Source organism: Filicampus tigris, chromosome 7 (genome assembly GCF_054856515.1).
Source record: "Filicampus tigris isolate MCC_2025a chromosome 7, RoL_Ftig_1.0, whole genome shotgun sequence".
Classification (NCBI taxonomy): Eukaryota; Metazoa; Chordata; class Actinopteri; order Syngnathiformes; family Syngnathidae; genus Filicampus; species Filicampus tigris.
This window is the reverse complement of record NC_141223.1, coordinates 23,815,001-23,834,463: the sequence shown is the minus strand read 5'-3', so window position 1 is coordinate 23,834,463 and position 19,463 is coordinate 23,815,001. Positions and strand designations below refer to the sequence as shown.

General features: G+C 39.4%; 1 protein-coding gene across 6 annotated transcripts in view; it reads left to right on the top strand.

The window, feature by feature from the left end:
- Window positions 1-19,463, top strand: part of aplp2 (amyloid beta (A4) precursor-like protein 2) — an 89,572-nt gene that overhangs the window by 69,836 nt on the left and 273 nt on the right. For 2 of the 6 annotated variants that reach the window (XM_086036234.1, XM_086036233.1), the window contains exons 11-18: window positions 504-632; window positions 4,939-5,038; window positions 6,911-7,087; window positions 7,328-7,363; window positions 8,060-8,142; window positions 11,269-11,346; window positions 16,105-16,260; window positions 17,272-19,463. The exon at window positions 17,272-19,463 is cut by the window's right edge and continues 273 nt beyond it. In XM_086036234.1, the coding sequence (XP_085892360.1) occupies window positions 504-632; window positions 4,939-5,038; window positions 6,911-7,087; window positions 7,328-7,363; window positions 8,060-8,142; window positions 11,269-11,346; window positions 16,105-16,260; window positions 17,272-17,373 (861 nt within the window). In that variant the 3' untranslated portion in view covers window positions 17,374-19,463. The remainder of the gene's footprint in view (window positions 1-503; window positions 633-4,938; window positions 5,039-6,910; window positions 7,088-7,327; window positions 7,364-8,059; window positions 8,143-11,268; window positions 11,347-16,104; window positions 16,261-17,271) is intronic. The other 4 variants (XM_086036236.1, XM_086036235.1, XM_086036238.1 and 1 more) reach the window with 3 other exon arrangements.

Here is a 19,463-nt window from a genome sequence, read left to right as displayed (position 1 = left end):
CCCACTACTGTTAGTCTAGTTTTATTTTTATCCAATGCTGTTCCTTACATTTCACTACAGCACTGCAGCACTGTCACTTAGAGTATTTTTTCCTCTGTACTATGTACAGGCCGAAATGAGTGTTCCTCATATTTTTTATGTAGATGTAGGTTGGTGTGTATACACATGTGTATATACACATGTTACTGCGTATATCTACATAGGTTTGATTCTAAATGTTTGCCGTCAATGTTATACATTAATGGCCACATTATGCCGCCGCCCCTGTGTGACCTATATCTTTGCTACTGTAACAACGAAAATTTCCCCACTGTGGGATCAATAAAGGCATTCTTATCTTATTTGTTTCGATGCCTTGCCCATATGTAGCTACGCACTTTTTAAAATGATACAACATAAGAATTGATTGCATATTCATATATGGGCCCCCAAGTTGCAGCTGAGGGACCACCGGGGAACCCCTGCTGTAGTGCCAGTAGCTAATCGGTGTTTCTTGCCTGCAGCCTCACCGCATCCTGCAGGCGCTACGCCGCTACGTGCGTGCTGAGAACAAGGACCGCCAGCACACCATCCGCCACTACCAGCACGTCCTGGCTGTGGACCCTGAGAAGGCAGCTCAGATGAAGTCACAGGTGGGTCCTCTTTGAGCAAAGCTCAGAAGATGGATGGATGCATGCATGGATAGATAGATAGATAGATAGTAGGGGTGGAAGGGTTTTGGAAAAACGTCAAAACTGATCGGCTCACGCATTTCGTTTCGATACGTGTTATTTCGGTCCTTTCATGCAAGTCTTTTTTTTTTTTCTCCCTCATGACCCAATATGGTGTCGTCCATGGTTAAGGCATGATGTCATGACGTGCATCATATCGATGTCATGACGTGCATCATATCAGCGACGCGGCAGCCAATCATTTTGCAGTGTGGTGGATCCAGCCTCGGAAGCTGCTTTTTTTCTGCTCCTGTTGGATTAATTTATCATTTATATATCCAATGCAAGATCTCTGGTACATAAAGCGGACGTTGGAATTACAACTGGCTGGAAATGGCTTTGTTCATGACTGTGGTGTTTTGTTTCTCACGGCACTTCGTTTAACCCGAGGATATTCGATGCTAGAATGCAGCTAACCGGCCCCCACCGTATGAACTGGGAGGCGATTTGACCGACTAAATGTTATAATTCCTGCATGATTTGGGTGGGTACATGCCCTCAAATTAAAGCACATCTTGTTCGTTTCAGTTGAAATCCAGTGTGGTGGTGTTTAGAGTAAAAAAGACGACTATTGTGTGTGTTTATGTCACGTGAACGAAGAGTTGCAAATGTCATGTTATTACTTCATGCATGAGCTGAGATTATTCACATTATTATTAAGTAGAGAGTAATAATACATATAATCATCACATAAGAGCGAGAGAGAGAGATGACAGGTTTTATGCAGGATTCGGATTGCAAGTCAGGTTTCGGGTTTTAAGTTAGGGTTTCAGACCTTGGTTTGGGTTTCAAATAAGAGTTAAGGTTCCAAAGTAAACCTTGGGTTTGCGTTTCCAGTTAGGTTTTCATCCTATCAGGTGTGTTGGAGGAGTGATACATCTACAACATGCAGGAAAGCGGCCCTCGAGGACTGGAGTATTTTGGTAGTGTGTCGTGATATTTGTCAAATGTTCAAAATGCGCCATGGCTGAATAAAGGTTGGCAGATACTGAATTACAACATGAGTGTAAATTCAAGTGGAGACACGTAGACAGAAGTGTGTGGAAAACCACCAGTACCGTGTAGCTGCTGACTCACTCGTGACTTTGTCAAATCATTGTGAAACACAAAACAAACAATGTTGCCAGCCCCAAACATGGCATGTGAAAACATAATAATGGCCATAATATAGATGTACAGTATAATGTTGCCCAACAAAATACTAATTAGTAGGTTTAATATGATTCCCAGCTGCAATATGCAATGTCCTCTATACAGTACCTCACCGTGTCTAGAAATTGCACTCTATTTTGTTTGTTCAACTGTCCAGGAATGATATTGATATTTATTTGTATTTTGCGCACAGATTGTACCTAATTTGAAGGGGTGTAACGGTACACTCGGGTGTATTAATACGTTTCGGTATGGCATGTTCGGTTCGGTCCACTTGCGTTCAGTTCGGTCCATTTATTAGCGCGATCTTACGCACATACGCTGACTGTTGCATGCGGGAGACGAGAGTGGCGGCACAAAAGAGAGAGCCAGAAAAGAGCCAGAGCTCGAAGGTGCCTGCATACACTGCGGTCTCCTGTTTGGGAACATTCTGGCTTTCCTCTTCCCCATCACAGATGGGATAAGTCCGAAAGTTGTGTGCCGACATTGCTGCATGAAATCGGCGGCTATGTTGCAGCTAGCACGTCTAACATGCACGGCATCATCCGACTGTGAATGTTTCTTAGACAAAGAAGCAAGCAGTCTTTTTAGCCCAAAATGTCAAACTTAAATAGCGGGATTTATCATATTGCAGCGTCCTCCAGGAACACGCCGTCAGACGTAGTTTAATTATCACGTTTTTATTAATCCAAGTACATTGCTCGCGCTCTTCTTTCCCCGCTGCTCCACTCGCTTGCCGTACGATGCATTCATGAACCTCGGAAACATCACAACTCAGCAACACACAAATCCGAGCACAACACAGATAACCCAAGTCTTTACAATATGCTGTTGAACATTCAAAGATTTCAATGCCTGAGAAGTGTATTCAATTTCATAAAGAGTTTTTACATTTTTTTAATGATAAAAACAGTTTTAATATAGTTAGCAATAATTGTAACTGTTATTGTATGTATTTTTTTTTCATCACAAAAAGTGTATATGTACTGTAATGACAACTTGTCTTTAACTTGAAAACTTAGGTGTGTCATAGGCTTTTGCTGCTGAGTGTTTAAAGATTTCAGTGTCTTAATAATTTACAAAATGAAGAGATCTTTGTTGTTAGTGTATTTTTTATTCTGGTGTAATTTCTTAGAATATCACCCGAATGGTTCGCTTTTATTTATTTTTCCTAAAAAAATGTACCATTTACTTCTACTTCTTTTCAAAATATATATATATATTTTTTTAATCTGTTTTTTTGTACCGAAAATATACCGAACCGAAGTTTCCAAAAAAACGAAATGTGATTTACACCCCTACTAATTTGTGCCCATCTATTAGTATTTTGTGTGTATGTTATATCATTATTATGGGCACAGTTTCCCATTTTCACCCCGCTTGTAATGTGTGCACCGTGTGCAGCCAATAAATGTGTTCACCGCCGTGCTAAGCGAAGCTCGATTAAACTGCTGGGACTGTGTCAATACATGCCAAGGCTGGCGAGAGAGTGTGTTGGGATGCAGGTGTAACCGTGTGTCAGCTTGGAATGGGAGGGAAGTGAGGAGGCTGGTCTGGCTGGGTGACGATCAGGCTTAGACTTGCTGGGCTTGTGTAACAGCTTGCGTGCGTGTGTGTGTGTGGGGGGGGGTATCTGTGTGCGCATGTCTGCGTGCGTGTGTGTGGGGGGGGTGGGGGGTGTTCGTGCATGTGGGTGTGTATGCATGTGTCTGTGTGTTATTGTTGTTGTGTTAATATGTGCGTCAGCGTGTCTCTAGATTCCAATTCCAGTGTGGACATTTGTGTTTTGAAAGCATGCTATGCTATAAATAGACGTGCTGCGTAATAGATCTACAGAACTGCATTTTGACAGGTCATAGAATTAGGTACACCCATAGGCTGTTTTATTGCTACATGTTCAATGTCTAATCCTGGCTTGAAACCCAAACCCTGCAACTTGAAACCCTAACCCGGACTAGAATCCCTCATTTGAAAGCCTTACCATTGTCTGAACCCCTTACTCAGGTTTAAAACCCCAATCTTGGTTTCAAAGCTTCACAAAATATTACTCAGACTTCAGATCAGAAAATAAAAAATAAAACAGTGTTGTGTACCTTGCGGTCCGGTCCCACAGACGCAATGACATGTGCACTATATTGTTTTTATTTCACCGATCACCACGCTCTACGTGTGTGTGTTAGTTGTTTGATATTTTTTCTTGGTTTGGCGGCGTGTCTGCTTGTGCGGCGCCTGCCTGTGACGTGAAGATTACATTCTTGATGCCGATTGGGACCACGTAGGTCGTTAAGTATGCAGACGGGAACTCGGTGGTGGTTAGGTGGTGCCCAGCTCTACGAATTAGGTTTTCAAAATCTGATTTTAAATCAGGGTTAAGGTTTCAAGACCGGAATAGGGCTACAAACCTGAGTTTGGTTTTCAGATGAATATTTCACGCCAGAGTTAGGCTTTGATAGTAAAGTTTCAAGACGAAATAGGGTAATAGAGTATAAATAGAGTAAGGTTTCAATGTGTTTGTATGTGTGTTTTGGGCCACAAACCTGGGTTAGTGATTCGAACAAGCGTTAAGGTTTCAAAGTACGGTGTCAAAACCAGTGTCAGAGTTTCAAAGTAGGATTAGTGTATCAAGACAGGATTGTGGTTTCAAATCAGGGTTTGAATACAGGAATAGGGTTTTTAAAGCATGGTTTGGAGATGTGTTTAGAGTTTCAAATTAGGGCTACGATATCAACACAGGATTAGGGTTTTCAAAAATGTTAAGCAGATCTTCTATGCTGCAGTTTTATACCACTGCAGCATCCAGAATGGGAGTAAAGACCATACCACACAATGAAGATATGACATATGATTGCCACCTGTTGGCCGTGTTGGTTCCTGCATGCACTTTCAAATGTTTCATATGTGTGTGTGTGTGTGTGTGTGTGTGTGTTGATGCTCATTAAGACCGACAGGCTAAAGGATGTTGTGGAGTGATTCAGACGTGGTGTTGATTTGCATATTGGACTCACTGTCACAATATGTGCATATGTCTTTATAAACGTGTCATACTTGACTTCCTGTCTCTTTTCTGACTTGTCAGGTGATGACTCACCTGCATGTGATCGAGGAGAGGATGAACCAAAGTCTGTCCCTGCTCTACAAGGTCCCCTACGTGGCCGAGGAGATCCAGGATGAAATTGGTGAGTTCCTTCGAAAAGGTGGGGGTGGCGTTAAAAAGTAGAACCTGACCAACTGCCGATATTAGCTTAGTTTTTTTTTTTTTTTTAATCATCTGATTTTTGCCAATTGGTTTTTTTTTCACATGAACAAATTACAATAAAAGACTGAGATAATGACACTCAAAAATAACTCCCTTCCCAAAAAAAAAACATGTTTTCTCTTTGTTGTAAAGTTAAGTGAATACCCAAGGTTAAAGTATTGTAATACAGTCAAATGTCTGCCTTTAATTCATACTTTTTTTGTATTAATCAAGACAGGATTAGGGCTACAGACCTGAGTTGTAATTGTGTAATAGCTGATCAATCAGTTTTCGGAATTTTACTCTGCCAACTATTGGAATTGGCATCAGCCTCAAATATCCATATCAGTTGAGCCCTAACTTAAACATGAGTATGGGTATTCTCCAGTACAGGTACCCGCCATAACTAATAAATAATGACAGTGACTATAGTTTTTTTTTTTTTGCCAGTGACTATTGTAATATTATCTGTCTACATGTGTTGCCCAACCGTGTGTTAAAAGGGTTCTAACACCTTAACTATCAATGCTGACTGTTAACATGTCATTGGTGTTTCCATTATATAAACCGCAATATAGAAGAAAAAAAACGTTAACAAGGCAAAATATATGAGGTCAACGGTTAAAAGTGTTGTTCTTTCTCAGCGATACGTCAGTTTGAGCATGAATGTGTCGATGAAAGTCACGACGTGTCGGCGCCGAGATGAAAGCTGAGCGAGTGGGCTGACAGAACTGGGTCATGTTTGAGCCGCTTCCTGCTGGGAGACTCCCTCAGAAAAGACACACAGACAAATGCTATTTGCTAGTTAGCGGAGAATGGGGAGCAGGTGTTTTTACAGTAGTTCTGGGAACATTTTGCTCACACTAATGATGGTGAATTTTAAGGATCTGCAAACATAAAATGGGAACAAAAAAGTGCATTGTGGCCACAATATACTGAAGTTATAGTGTGCTCATAAAATGCTAATTCATGGCCTCAAAATACTAAATTGTGGCCACAAAATAGCTGCAATGCCTGCACTTAATTCTAATTTGTGGTCACAGTATCCTAAAATACTAATTTGCGATGACAGAATAGCTACAGCCTGCACATGAAATGCTAATTTATGATCACAAATTGCTCAATTTTGGCAATGAAATAGCTACAACTTGCGCGTGAAATACAAAATGCTAATATGTGGCAACAAAATGTGGTAAATTTATGGCCACAAAATATTAGTTGCTCCAAAATACTCATTTGTGGCAATGAAACACATTTTACGTCAACAAGAAGTGCTCATTTGTGGCCACAAAATGCACTAAATTGTGGTGATGAAAACGCAAAAAATTCCACATGAAAGGCTAATTTGTGACCAGAAAATACTAATATGTGGTCATGAAATAAATATACCACTCACAAAATGCTAATTCGTGGCCATGAAATACGAAATTGTGCCCCCTTGAATAGCTACAACTTGCACAAAATACAAATTTGTGACCACAAAATACTAATGTTTTCTCACGAAATAGGAAAAACTTATTCACAAAATGCTAATTTGTGGGTTTTATATCATTCTCAACAATTTGGATGTCTGGGGAAGCCAATGGAGCATACCCTCACTGGAAACTGCGGTAGCCGATGTCATCTACCTTCCCACTTCTAGGGAAGTTGCGTTCCGTTGGCTTACCCAACTTCCCAGCACTACACACAGCTACCTCCTCGCTACAATTTTTTTTTTTTTTGTGCATCTTATACCTATAAAAAAATGTTTAAAAAGAAATCCACATGTCATTTCTGGCACTGTCTAGAACCTCTCCATTATTATATGTGCCAGATGAGCTGCTGCAGGAGCAGAGAGCCGACATGGACCAGTTCCTGTCGTCCATCTCCGAGTCCCAGCCCGATGTCACCGTGTCGTCGGAGGAGAGCGTGGAGGTGCCCGTGGTGTCCGAGGGTAAACCATTCCGGCCCATCCAGGTCACTTCGTTGGGGTCCCGCCCGGAGCCAGAAGGTGACCATGGTTGACAAGACGTGGCTCTGTTGACCCCCTGGAAACATAATGACATAATATGACTTCTTCATACCAGCAATATTCATATTTTCTTTTCATTATTGCCCTCCGAACACTCCGTCATCATTTTTCCTCATCCGGACATATCTTAATATCTTTATCTTGCCTTTTCTTCGCTCAACTTTTCTCTTCTTCCTCTTTGTTCTTTTTTATTTCCCATATCTTCTTGTTAACAACAAGGCGATCTGTCCGACCCGCCGCGAGCCTTCAAGAAAGGTTGGTGCTTATTCTGGCGTCTTCTCTCCCTCCTTATTTCCACATTTTCTTCTATTGTGTTCCTCATCCTTGCCTTTATGCCGCAATTGGGATAAAGTGTTGTGTTTACAACAGTGTTACTGATGTCAATTTCAAGACACAAGAACCTTATTAGAGAAACTGTTTTCTAAATGTTTTACATCTTGTCCTGTGGTTGGGTACTAGGTCGAATAATAAATGCTCAAATGCTAATAGTTAGCATCCTAGCATAGATCTCAGTCATCCAAGGCATTGGAATCTGCAAAGGTTGAATCAAGGCTAGTGAAAGTGTTGGAATTGTTTGTCCAATCAGATTTCAGCCTCTGTGTTGGCATTCTCTCAGTAACATCAACAATTTTTTCATCGTGCGGTTGGTCAGAGCAAAACTTTTCAACTAGAACGTCCGTTGCTATCTGCACACATGAATACATTTTAATTATCAGAATCTCTTGTATAATGTATTTTAATTTTTGTTTGTTTTTGTCGACTTGGATCCACTGTATACAGTATTGTTAGGCCTTAGTGTGAAATGGCAATACAGTAGTTGCATTGTGCAACACCCAAGAAAGACTTTTATTGTAATCTGTCGTGCACTGCAGAGACAAGTCGATCATGCGCGTGATGGTTTTGATGTGTGTTTTATCGGTCTGCGCTGAGTCGTCCGTCTCGCCCTCGCAGGCTCCGCCGTGTCTAGCTTGGATGGTCTGATCGGCGCTGAGGAGAGAATCATCAACAGCAAGACCAAGATGGGACCCAAAGTGGTAAGGACAACACTGTTTTTTCTTCTTTTTAATTGCCTCACCACACACACGTACACACCTAAGAGCGGCCATGTTGATGCCATATATTATCATTAGTAAGGATGGGCGAGTGCCGATACCAGGTATTGGTATAGGGCCTTATTTTAAGATTCAGGGTTCTCGTGGAGGCTGTTGATACCAGCCACCAATAGTCAAGGCAAAACTAATCTTACATTAAGTAAATCCTGCTCAACAGTATTTAGCGCTATACTGCGGCAGCTTGACTCACAGGCAAATCATCTGCGTCAGAAAGGTTTTTGTGAACAACTAATGGTATCAGTCCTCGGTGTTGGTGAGTACACAAAGAGTGAATACTCATACTGGTAGCAGTCAGAAATAAAGTTAATTCGAATTAATATAACAAAATTAGGGTTTATGACACTGGTATATCCCTATTCTTCATCTAGCATAATTAAAAATACATGTGACAAGATGGCCATTGAACCGTGTTGTTTCTTCAAGCTAATCAGCAAAGAGTGGTAATGATAATAATGGAAGCGTTATAATCAAATACAATGAAAGAAAAATATATATTGTACTACTATATCCTATTTATACATACAATTATTAAAAAAATTGTACAAAATTTAAAAAGAAGAATTTTAAGTATAATCATTTGCTGTTTTTAAAATATTACAAAGACAAAAAAAAGCAATTGTTATGATTTAAATAAAAGAAACCTACCAGAGTTGTAGTGGTTCCCAATTTTTTTTACACCAAATACCAACCTAAAGAATACTGAACTCTCCAAATACCACCATAATGGCCAACATTAAAATACATACAACTGTTCATCAAAACTACTAACTATAAATCATTTTCAAGTTACCAGTAAACACTATACACAAAAAACAACAAAGCAATATAAACAAACATTAAACACTATATATAATATATATATAGTGTTTAATGTTTGTTTATATTGCTTTGTTGTTTTTTATACATATATATATATATACAAGTTTAATCCAGTCTTTAAGTCTGAGTTTAGTTTCATAACTTTTTTTTTTCATAACAAATTTATAACCCTTTTCATAAGAATACCGTGATTGTAACCTGGTACTCATTTTTTTATAACCACATTTCATCATTTGCAGCAATGTATTAAGGATTAGTACATTATCCATTACATAATTAGTAATCAGTATATCAATGATTTATAAACCTTTTGTATTGTGGTACCCAGTTTTTCACATGGCCTGATTTTTTAAAACAACACACGCAACACAACAACACAAAACACACGCATACACAGCTTCCACACAACTCTCCTAAATGAACTATGTTGCCATAGTTACAGCAAGCTAACACCCTGCTATTTGCACATCCTGCCGACAATCAGCTCCAGCCTCTGTTAGTCCGCATGCGACCTGTCTCCATGACCTTGACTGCTGCATGTGTGTGTGTTTGTGTGTATACATCGCATGGAAACAAGCCTGTAAAATGGTCGTTCTCAAACTGGGGTTTGCCAACTGCAGCTTGGGGGCCAGCAAAAGAATTTGCAATAAATTGTCATTTAAAAAAGTGCATACCTACATAAGGGGACCAGTAAAACAAACTAAAAACGAGTCGTACAAGAGCAGTCATTTGGACTGTTTTCAAACTTTGATGTGTTATTACTCTGTGTATATCGATATAAGATACTCCTGGCCTCTTGACTTTTCCTAATTCTGTATATATTTCATTACAATGGTGAAATTTGATGGTATTAAACAGAGCTGGGCACTTGACCCTTTTTTGCCTGTCCGTCCTACGTCCGCGACCTGGGTACCCTTCCGTCCTCGTCACTCCGTCCTTATTCATAAAAATGACCGTCCTCTGACCCCATCCGTCCTTGTCCTTTTAAAGCGCTTCCATCAGCCTCCCCCCCCAAAAAAAATGTCTGTGCATGACATTATTTCAAGCTCATTAGCTGGCTAATTTCCTATGCACATTCACTTACCGGCTGGGAGTATCGTGCATGGATTGAATTGTTTACAACTGTCTAATAACTAAGAAAGCATTTTAGCTGCCACCAACCACAGTCAGACGTGATGGTGATGACGATGACGCGGAGCGAGCCAGGGGTCATGACGAGAATATTTAAGATTGCATAATAACACAATACTATTGGGTTTTGTTGCACGTTTTCCCTTTTTTATTGTGTTGTTTCGCAATAAAAATAATTATTGCAAAATAAGGCAATGTTATTTTAGGAGAAGATTGAATGTCTTCCAATTCCTTGTCAAGCTTTCAGTCTTTTGTCTGAGGATGAATTGCTTGCCTGACACACAGCGAGTCAGAGTAAAAAAAAAAATCCCCCTGCGCCGGCCAAGACGAGCTGTGTCTCGTGTAGTATAAAAGGCTGTTAGATGTGATCGTCATGACGTTGTGGGTAAGCAGAGCTGGACATTCCGTCACTGACGGATGGCCGTTTTGCTGACGAATGATGGGAAAAATTTTAAATTAGAAGGATTAAGCGTAGACGTAAACCCCTTTTAGTCCTCCGTTCATCTGCAGTCCGTCATTCGTCTATTTTTATCGATTAACAGCTGACACGTACAAAGCGCGAGAACCGCACGGGACAATGGCGCTCCACCAATTGTTTCTCATTCATTTATATGAAATAATTGACATTAAATTACACTTGCAACAGACTTACAACAAAACGCAATCCCCCTCTTTACGTTTGGGTTATGAGGGGGGGTCCTTGAAAAAAATTCTCCCCTGAACCAAAAAGTTTGAGAACCCAAGACCCCTTAATCTACAAGCGGTTTGCGTGTGTCCGTCGCATGCATGTGTATGTGTCTTTGTGGCAATGTTTGTGTGCTAAAGATGGAGAACATCAACATCCTGGCACAGGCGGCGCCTCCTCTCAAGGTTTGTGCGCTCAGTCGTGACAAAATGTGTGTGCGCGCCCAGGAGTGTTTATTTTGGTCATACACGCACACACACTCACTCTTCTTCCATCTTGCACACGACAGCATCATTGCCCACGCACTGATAATCCCTCCACTTTACTGCACACGCTGTCCACCTGTCTCACACGCACACATACACACGCGCGCACACACGCAGTAACCCGGGCTGCCCTGTCTGTGTTGACAGGTGATTGATGAGTCTCTGGATGTTAAAGAAGTTGTTTACAGTGCAGAGAGAATCCACATTATGCATGATGATGAGCTGGTGAGTATGGCGGCGTCCCCCCCTACAGGCCTCCGTGCGCAACTATGACGGCGTCAGAGGGTGCAGTTCATATGAGGTCTTAGTGCCACGTAACCAGTGTGACTTTGAACTTTGATGTGCAGCAGAACCTCGAAAGTCATGATAGTCACATTTTAATCAGCCCCCACCCTCCGCACCAGCTTTTTCATGGGTAATCCTCAATATGATTGTCACGGTGAAAAGGGTTTGATCATTTAGCATCACCCATCAGTTTTAATGGGCAAATTACCAAGTAAAGTTTGTCAAAATACAAGTCTCGGAATTGGGTCAAAATGGCTGCTTCTAACCAACTGTTCCTGTTCAGTTTCGGATATGGGTTTTTGAGACTTTTTCGTCTTCCATTGATGTCCACCTGATTTCACGTCAGCCGTGGAACTGTTGTCAGGGCCTGATTTTTTTTCTTTATAACTTTCATACAAAGTACGAGGTCTGGAAGTTGCCCAAAATGGATGACTTTCTGTTCAAGTTTGTACATGGGGCGTTGAGACTTTCTCGTGTGCCCTCTTATCATTACGTCCACCTGATTTTGCGTCAATCAGTGACACTGTTGTCAGAGGCTGATTTTATTTTTTAATTTTTATTTTCATACAAAGTCTGGAAGTTGCCCAAAATGGTTCCTTGTCACCAAAACAGCTGATTTCTATTTTATCACTGACATGTCAAACCGATTACACATCTGTGAAACTGTTGTTAGGGGCTATTTTTTTCCAACTTACCAGGGGACACCACTGACTTAGATCTTGACGCTGTGCTTTGCCCATTTCAGATGTCGTACTTTTTCCCCAATTTAATTAAATGATGGCGACTTCAGGGACATTTGACTTAAGAGGTTCCACTGTAGTAGAAATATAAACATCCTGTGTACATTTTCAGACACATACAAAAAAGTCCACAATCTAAATCCCCTCCCCCCTATTGTTTTTATTATTATTATTTTATTTATTTATTTATTGTTCAGGCTAGTACGTCATGCCGGTTTGTGCATGTGTGCATGCGTGTTATGTGAATGGAATGCACACCTGACTCGTTGAGTCATGTGACGCTACGTATGACAATGTCATATGTGGCAGATGGTGACAGGAACGGGAGACTTGTGTGTTTGCACTGGAACGACTGAACGTCTTACATGCACCTACACACACACGCGCATACACACACACAATTTACCTGCATCATGTCCCATTCAGTCTAAGAACACAATTTTTACATCAAGACTCACTTTGATTTCCAACAAGGTTCCATTGTGCTATACTCTATTTACTGTGGGTAGTAGATACTGTATGTATATTGTTAGTTAAAAGATAATAATAAAAAGATAGAGCGGTATTAGATTTAAAATACAAAATAGATTATGTAAAAATTGCTCGACATTAGAAAGATATATTTTTTGAATTTGCACAAAAACTACAACAATATTAGATGGGAAAATAAACAAATCTGAAAAAATATTAAATATTAGGAGTAATTATGAAAAAATAAATGGTCAAACATTCATTCATATCCATTCATTCATATTATGAAAAATGCTAACTATTAATAAAATTGTTGAAGAAAATATCAGATGAACAATACACTATTGTAAAGAAAGGGCTAGAGGTGGGAGCAAGTCACATATGTAAAAGTCACAAGTAAGTCTCGAGTCATAACCATCAAGTCTCAAGCAAGTCCCAAGTCTATGTGGAAAAAAACAAAACAAGTCAAGTCACCACTAGGGTTGGGCATCGTTTCAATTTGGACGACTTCGATTCCGATTCTTTGATTCGATTCCGGTTACTAATGATTCTCGATTCCGATTCTTAAAAAAAAAAAAAAAAAAGACAGAACTTCTCTGTCCTTTAATTTCATGAACTCTGTTTGTGAACTTTACAATGAAGTACCCAAGGGGCTGTTTATAACCTGTATATTTATTTTAATAAACCTTTTTGTATTATTATTTCGTATTATTTTTCACAAGAGCTTTATTTTTGAGAAGTTCAAGACAATACAATAATGCAGCTATTACTGAAAGCATGTTACTGAACACCAATTGATTGGCTAACCTTGTCTTTCTTCAGAAAGAAAATATATATGACAAACACAGAGCTGCATTTTAAGGGCAAGCAAGGAAAGTCTATCTAATCCAAGCAGTCTATGTAACCATATGATGTATCTGTATGTACAGTATGTATGTATATTTGCTGCAGCTGCGTATGCTATAAGCTAAATATGAGCTGGATATGTGCATTTATGTGTTGAACTTGTTGCCCCAATGTTGGCATTAGACGTACTTAGCCGATTCTGACTTCATGAGCCGCATCGCGTCAGTTCTATGGCTAGATGTCGGCTGCCGCAGCTGTGGAGATCCGTTGGAATAACCTGGCGCACGCCCAGAGTCGCCGCCGCCGCGGCCCATGCTTGCCCGCCGGCACGGTGCTAGCCTAAGGGCTGACCAAGAGGAGTACAGCAGCTCGAGTCGGGGCGAGCTACTATGCTATTGCGACGCAGCTTCTGCGCCAGGCCTCCGTGGGCAACTACTTTTTTTTTTTTAATTGGTCGTACTTTGTTTGTGCTTCTTCTTCGCGGCTAACTAGGAATCGAAACTTAGCAACGACATTCTAAAAACTGAACAGTTCAGGGAGAACCAGAATTATGGTCCCAGTTCTATTCGATACCCGGCTCTCAGTGCCCAACCCTAGTCACCACCAAATTTCAAGCAAGTCAAGTCAATTCACTACTTTATTCAAGGAGGTCATAAGTTAAGACATAAAATCTTGCTCAATAAAACACATGTTGGAGTAATGATAAAATACTTTTTCCCTGATCCTACTACAAAGAGTACATTATCTCTATACATGTAATCAACATTTACATTTGTACAAATAACAAGAAAAACAATTAACTTATAAAATTCATGTCTACACTTGAATTATTTAGAAGAATGCATGTTTTTTTTTTCAATCTACTGAAATATGCTGAATGAGGGCATAAACGTGCATTATCATCAGATTTTAAAAACTACATACGTTGTTTCTGGTGCCAATCTGTGACCCAAATCTAATTAGTGTGTGTTAATGGGTGAACGAAAGGCATTAACTTTGTGGACTGTCACTTTTTGAAGTTGAGTGAAGTTGACGCGCATTAGTTTAGAGGGGCGCTGCCACATCAAATATGGTGGATACGCTCACGAACAGAAAAGTACTCTGCATGGACTCTATTTAAAGACTCTGTGTTTGTTCTCTCTCTACATGTTGATGTCTATGCTTAAATAACGACCGTGACTTTAAACGGTAGTTTCAAGATTACAGTGTCCGTGGTATCCAATCTATGGCTTTATTGGCTTCTCAATGAAATGCAGAACTGACATGAAGTATTTGATTAGCGATTGGTGAGCTAAACTGTCGAGCTAACCTAGCTAGCTTAGGTTCACAGAGCTATCTTATATACGTCAGACAGATAAAACGATACTTATAGATGTTGTCTCCTTCATCTTCGAGTGCAAAGCATGCATGTTTGCTTACTGTCTTTGCCCCAAAACTATTAGGGAAAAATGGAACAAAAAATCCAAAATACGGGGGCTCCTTTGTTGTGCTCCAAAAATTGACCCCCCCCCCCCAAAAAAAAATAAAATAAATGTGTAAAATACTTTTTTTTTTAAATACAAAACTAACAAAATAGCACATCTTGCGCAAGGAAATGTTAGGAAGAGGTATGAGTAAACTTATTTAGATTATGGAGAAAAAGGTCATTGTAAAAAAAATTATAAAATTAATAAATAAAATATACACAAATATTGTAGAAAAAGCTTATTGTAAAAAAAAAAAAACTTTACACGAATAAATGAAATATACACAAATATTATGGAATATAGGTCATAAACAATTAACAAAATTTTAAAATGAAATAAATATGATATATATATACATATATGAATCAAATTTGAGGAAAATAAAAGTATGGGATGACAAAAACGCAAATATTATGAAGAACATATAGACAAAAAAAACAATTACAACATTTTAATGAATAATAGAAATAAAATTATGAAAATAATATAACATATTGGTGGTCGACTGCTTAGCACGTCCGCCTCACATTTCAGAGGTCGTGGATTCGATCCCGGGCCTGGCCTCCCTGTGTGGAGTTTGCATGTTCCCCCCCATGCCTGCGTGGGTTTTCTCCGGGTACTCCGGTTTCCTCCCACATTCCAAAAACATGCATGGTAAGTTGATTGGACTCTCTAAATTGCCCCTAGGTGTGATTGCGAGTGCGAATGTTTGTTTTTCTCTGTGTGCCCTGCGATTGGCTGGCAACCAATTCAGGCTGTCCCCCACCTACTGCCCGAAGACTGCTGGGATGGGCTCCAGCACGCCCGCGACCCTTGTGAGGATAAGCGGTATAGATAAGGGATGGATGGAATATCAAATATTGGATCCCCAAAATTATTAGGGTTAAATATAGCAATTACGTGTGGTCCTCTGTTTACAATGGTCCTAACATATGAGATTTCAAGATTCCTCTTCATTTAATAAAGAGCTAAAATAGCCACACAAGATGACACACTACTATATCGCTGTGTATTGTGGTGCGCTGGACTGAACTGGACTGCTTCTTGGTGGAAATGTTGTTAGAACAAGAAATTACATATAGTTAGTTCGTAGTTTAAGGTCGTACTAAACAAGTAAATATCGTTGAAATTGATTTTTTTTATGATGATGATTCTTTCCTCTTCCCTACCACCAGGAGACCTACAGGCCCCTGGGCGAGGACTTCAGCTTTGGCAGCAGCGTTCTGATCGGCCTGCTGGTTATCGCAGTCGCCATCGCAACAGTGATCGTAATCAGCCTGGTGCTTCTGCGGAAGAGGCAGTACGCCACCATCAGCCACGGCATTGTGGAGGTATGTGACGTCTCTGAAATGGTTGCCCTTTGGACTTACATAAACGTAGTACTTAATTTAAAGAGGTACAAAACCCGTGAGGTCAAAATTTTCTGTTCTATTTTGAATGTGCAATCTTATTTATCAGCTGGAACTCCGTTTTCATGATCGGTGTAAATCCTGTGTGGCACGTGGTGTGTGTCTGCGCGGAGGCGGGTTAGACCCAAAGTTTGTGTGCGTGCGCGCGTGTGCGTGTATATTTGTGTGTGTGTTTGAAAGGGCTGAGGGTCTGTTTGTGTGAGTTGAATCCTATGCTTGTTTTTTCAATTTTCAATTTTTTTCAAAAAGATAACTGAATCCAAACATTTTTTTCAAGAATATGTTCTATGCAGGCCCACTAGTTGAAACAAGGCATTCTGATTAATTTTGCGTTTGTGGAATTGCAGAAAAATCCAGCCATCTCTGGGGACGGCCATTTTGTCACTGTTGTTGACTCACAGTTGCTCAGGGCTCAGATAACGACCAATCATAGCTCAGCTTCAAAAACAAGTGAGCTGTGATTGGTCATTATCAGAATGCCTTGTTTCAACTAGTGGGCCTGCATAGAACATATTCTTGGAAAAAAAATATGTTTGGGTTGACTTCCCACCTTCAATAAAATATTTGCACAAGAAAATTAATCCTCTTATTCATGTTAAAAGTGTATTAAAATTCGATAAAACAATGGGACGGAAAAATCAAGGGTATTTTTTTTACAATAAATAAAATGTGCGGTTAACTACAAATTAACTATGCAAAAATGCGATTAATCGGGATTGAATATTTTAATCGATTCAGTGTGATTATTAGATTTAATATAGTGCAGCTAAGATATGTACATTGTATTCAAAGCTGGTACATTTTACAGCATTACCTTACATTTAAAATCGAAACTGATCTTCTGATTCAGACCGCATGGTTTTCGTGACACCCCTTAATAGCCCGCCTGATAAACTCCCACCAGTGTCTTAAAAGGAGTGTGAATTGTGGCAGGTGGACCCCATGTTGACGCCGGAGGAGCGCCACCTGAACAAGATGCAGAACCATGGCTATGAGAACCCCACCTACAAATACCTGGAGCAGATGCAGATCTGAGCCTGCGGGGAGTTCTGCTGCAGGGCCTACTGGCACATACTACTGACCAATAATTCCATAATAAGATGATGACCATAACAATACTGTTGTTCCACTCATTTGCATACATCCAAAACAACCCTCCTACTTGCTACTATTGTACCATGGAGCTCCTTTTCTTCTTTTTTGTTTGTATTGTTGTTGATTACGAGGAGTTCTTTTTCCCGCCGTTTCCACTGGCTTGGATCAAAGATGTATAACATTTCTGACAATTTATTTTTATTTTTTTAGACGTGATTCAAAAGCTGTTTTTGACACCAACGCCGCCATTTTCTCACTTTTTCTCCTCGATAGCTTGCTTGTAAATGGTTATTTGTACCGATTAAAATGTATTGTGAAACAACGGATGAGGAAAAAAGACATTTATTTACAAATTATGCATAGATAATAATATAATATTATATGATGGGAATACAGCATATACTGTATATTGTGAGCGGCTGACAGGCCACAGGACAAACACTAGAAAATGGATGGTTTGATTATATAATCGAAAATGTATATTTGCAGCTCTGGAAAAAAACGAAGAAACCACTGAAAAATTCATCATCTTCTCCGATTTTACCGTTTGTGCCACTGAGCTGAAGTCGGCTTACTCCATTTTTGTCATTTTTAAGTTAATACAGGGGAGGGTGATAAAAACTGGTCGAAATTAAAGTTCATGTAGTTCCAGTTTTGACACATTGGGGGCAGTCCATCACCGAAAATATAGAGGGCAAGGTATTTTCTTAGTTTGGGTTTTCCATTGCATCTGCATGAAAGTAGAAGTGAAGGTTATTTATCATCTGTCATGAAATCTTAATAAATTTGACAAATGTTTGGACTTGAACCACTTTTGCACTAAACTCTGAGTGACAGCAGTAAAGCTTTTAATCACTCAACCCACTTTATTTCTCAGTGGCTTAGTTTAGATTTACTATGTTTGCGGAAAATAAAATTTTTGGTTTGATACTAATAACATAATTCCAAATACAAATATCCTCTTTTTCAGGCAAGTTGCTTACAGACCTTTTACACCACGTATCACCATCAAGGCCAACATTAAAATACAGTACAGTACTTTAGTAAATATAAAAATATTTTTTAAATGATTCCATAAGAACATATTGCTCATACAAGTTCAATAAAAACTGTATTCAACAAAAGGTTAAATAAAACAAGACATTCCTCAAAATTAAATGCATACCCATTATCGATTCCGCTTATCCTCACAAGGTTCGCGGGAGTGCTGGAGCCTATCCCACAATCATAGCTAGGAGCAATTTCGAGTGTCCAATCAACTTGCCATGCATGTTTTTGGAATGTGGGAGGAAACCGGAGTACCCGGAGAAAACCCACACAGACATGGCGAGAACATGCAAAATCCACACAGGAAGGCCGGGGCCATATTCGAACCCACGACCCCTGCACGTGCTAACCAGTCGATTATATATACATATATATATATATATATATATATATATATATATATATATATATATAATTTTGTTTTTGTTTTTTCCAGAGCTGTTTACGCGGAAGAACTTTTTAGCAAGATTTCCCACTGCTCTTCCCAAGTTTAAAAGTTTGAATGTAAGATGGAATGTTCCATTTCAGATTGTGACTTTAGCCTCATGAGAGACCAAATTTGGTTGGATTTCAAGTCAATTCTGAAACTCAATTTCAGTAATTTAGCATTTTGCATGAGGATTTTTTTTCTTTAAGGCTTTTTACAAAATTTTACGACTCAAGCCACCCATTTTACATATACGGTTCTTCTCCACAAAAACACAGCATGGACAAGCATTGTACATAAACAGATTTATTAAAACAGATATGAACAGAAAAGTGACGAGCCAGTAATCAAAGATTTAAAAAAAATGCCTCCAAAGATCCAGATAATCTCTAACAACTAAATAAAACCTTTCCCCTCTCTGCTGTCTTTGTATAGTCGCTGTTACAATCATAGCTTTTTCTTTCTTTCCAGAGGACTTTTTCTGTGCTGGTGTGCATTGTTCTGATACATAAGATGATGTTCTATATATAAATATATATATATACATATATCTATT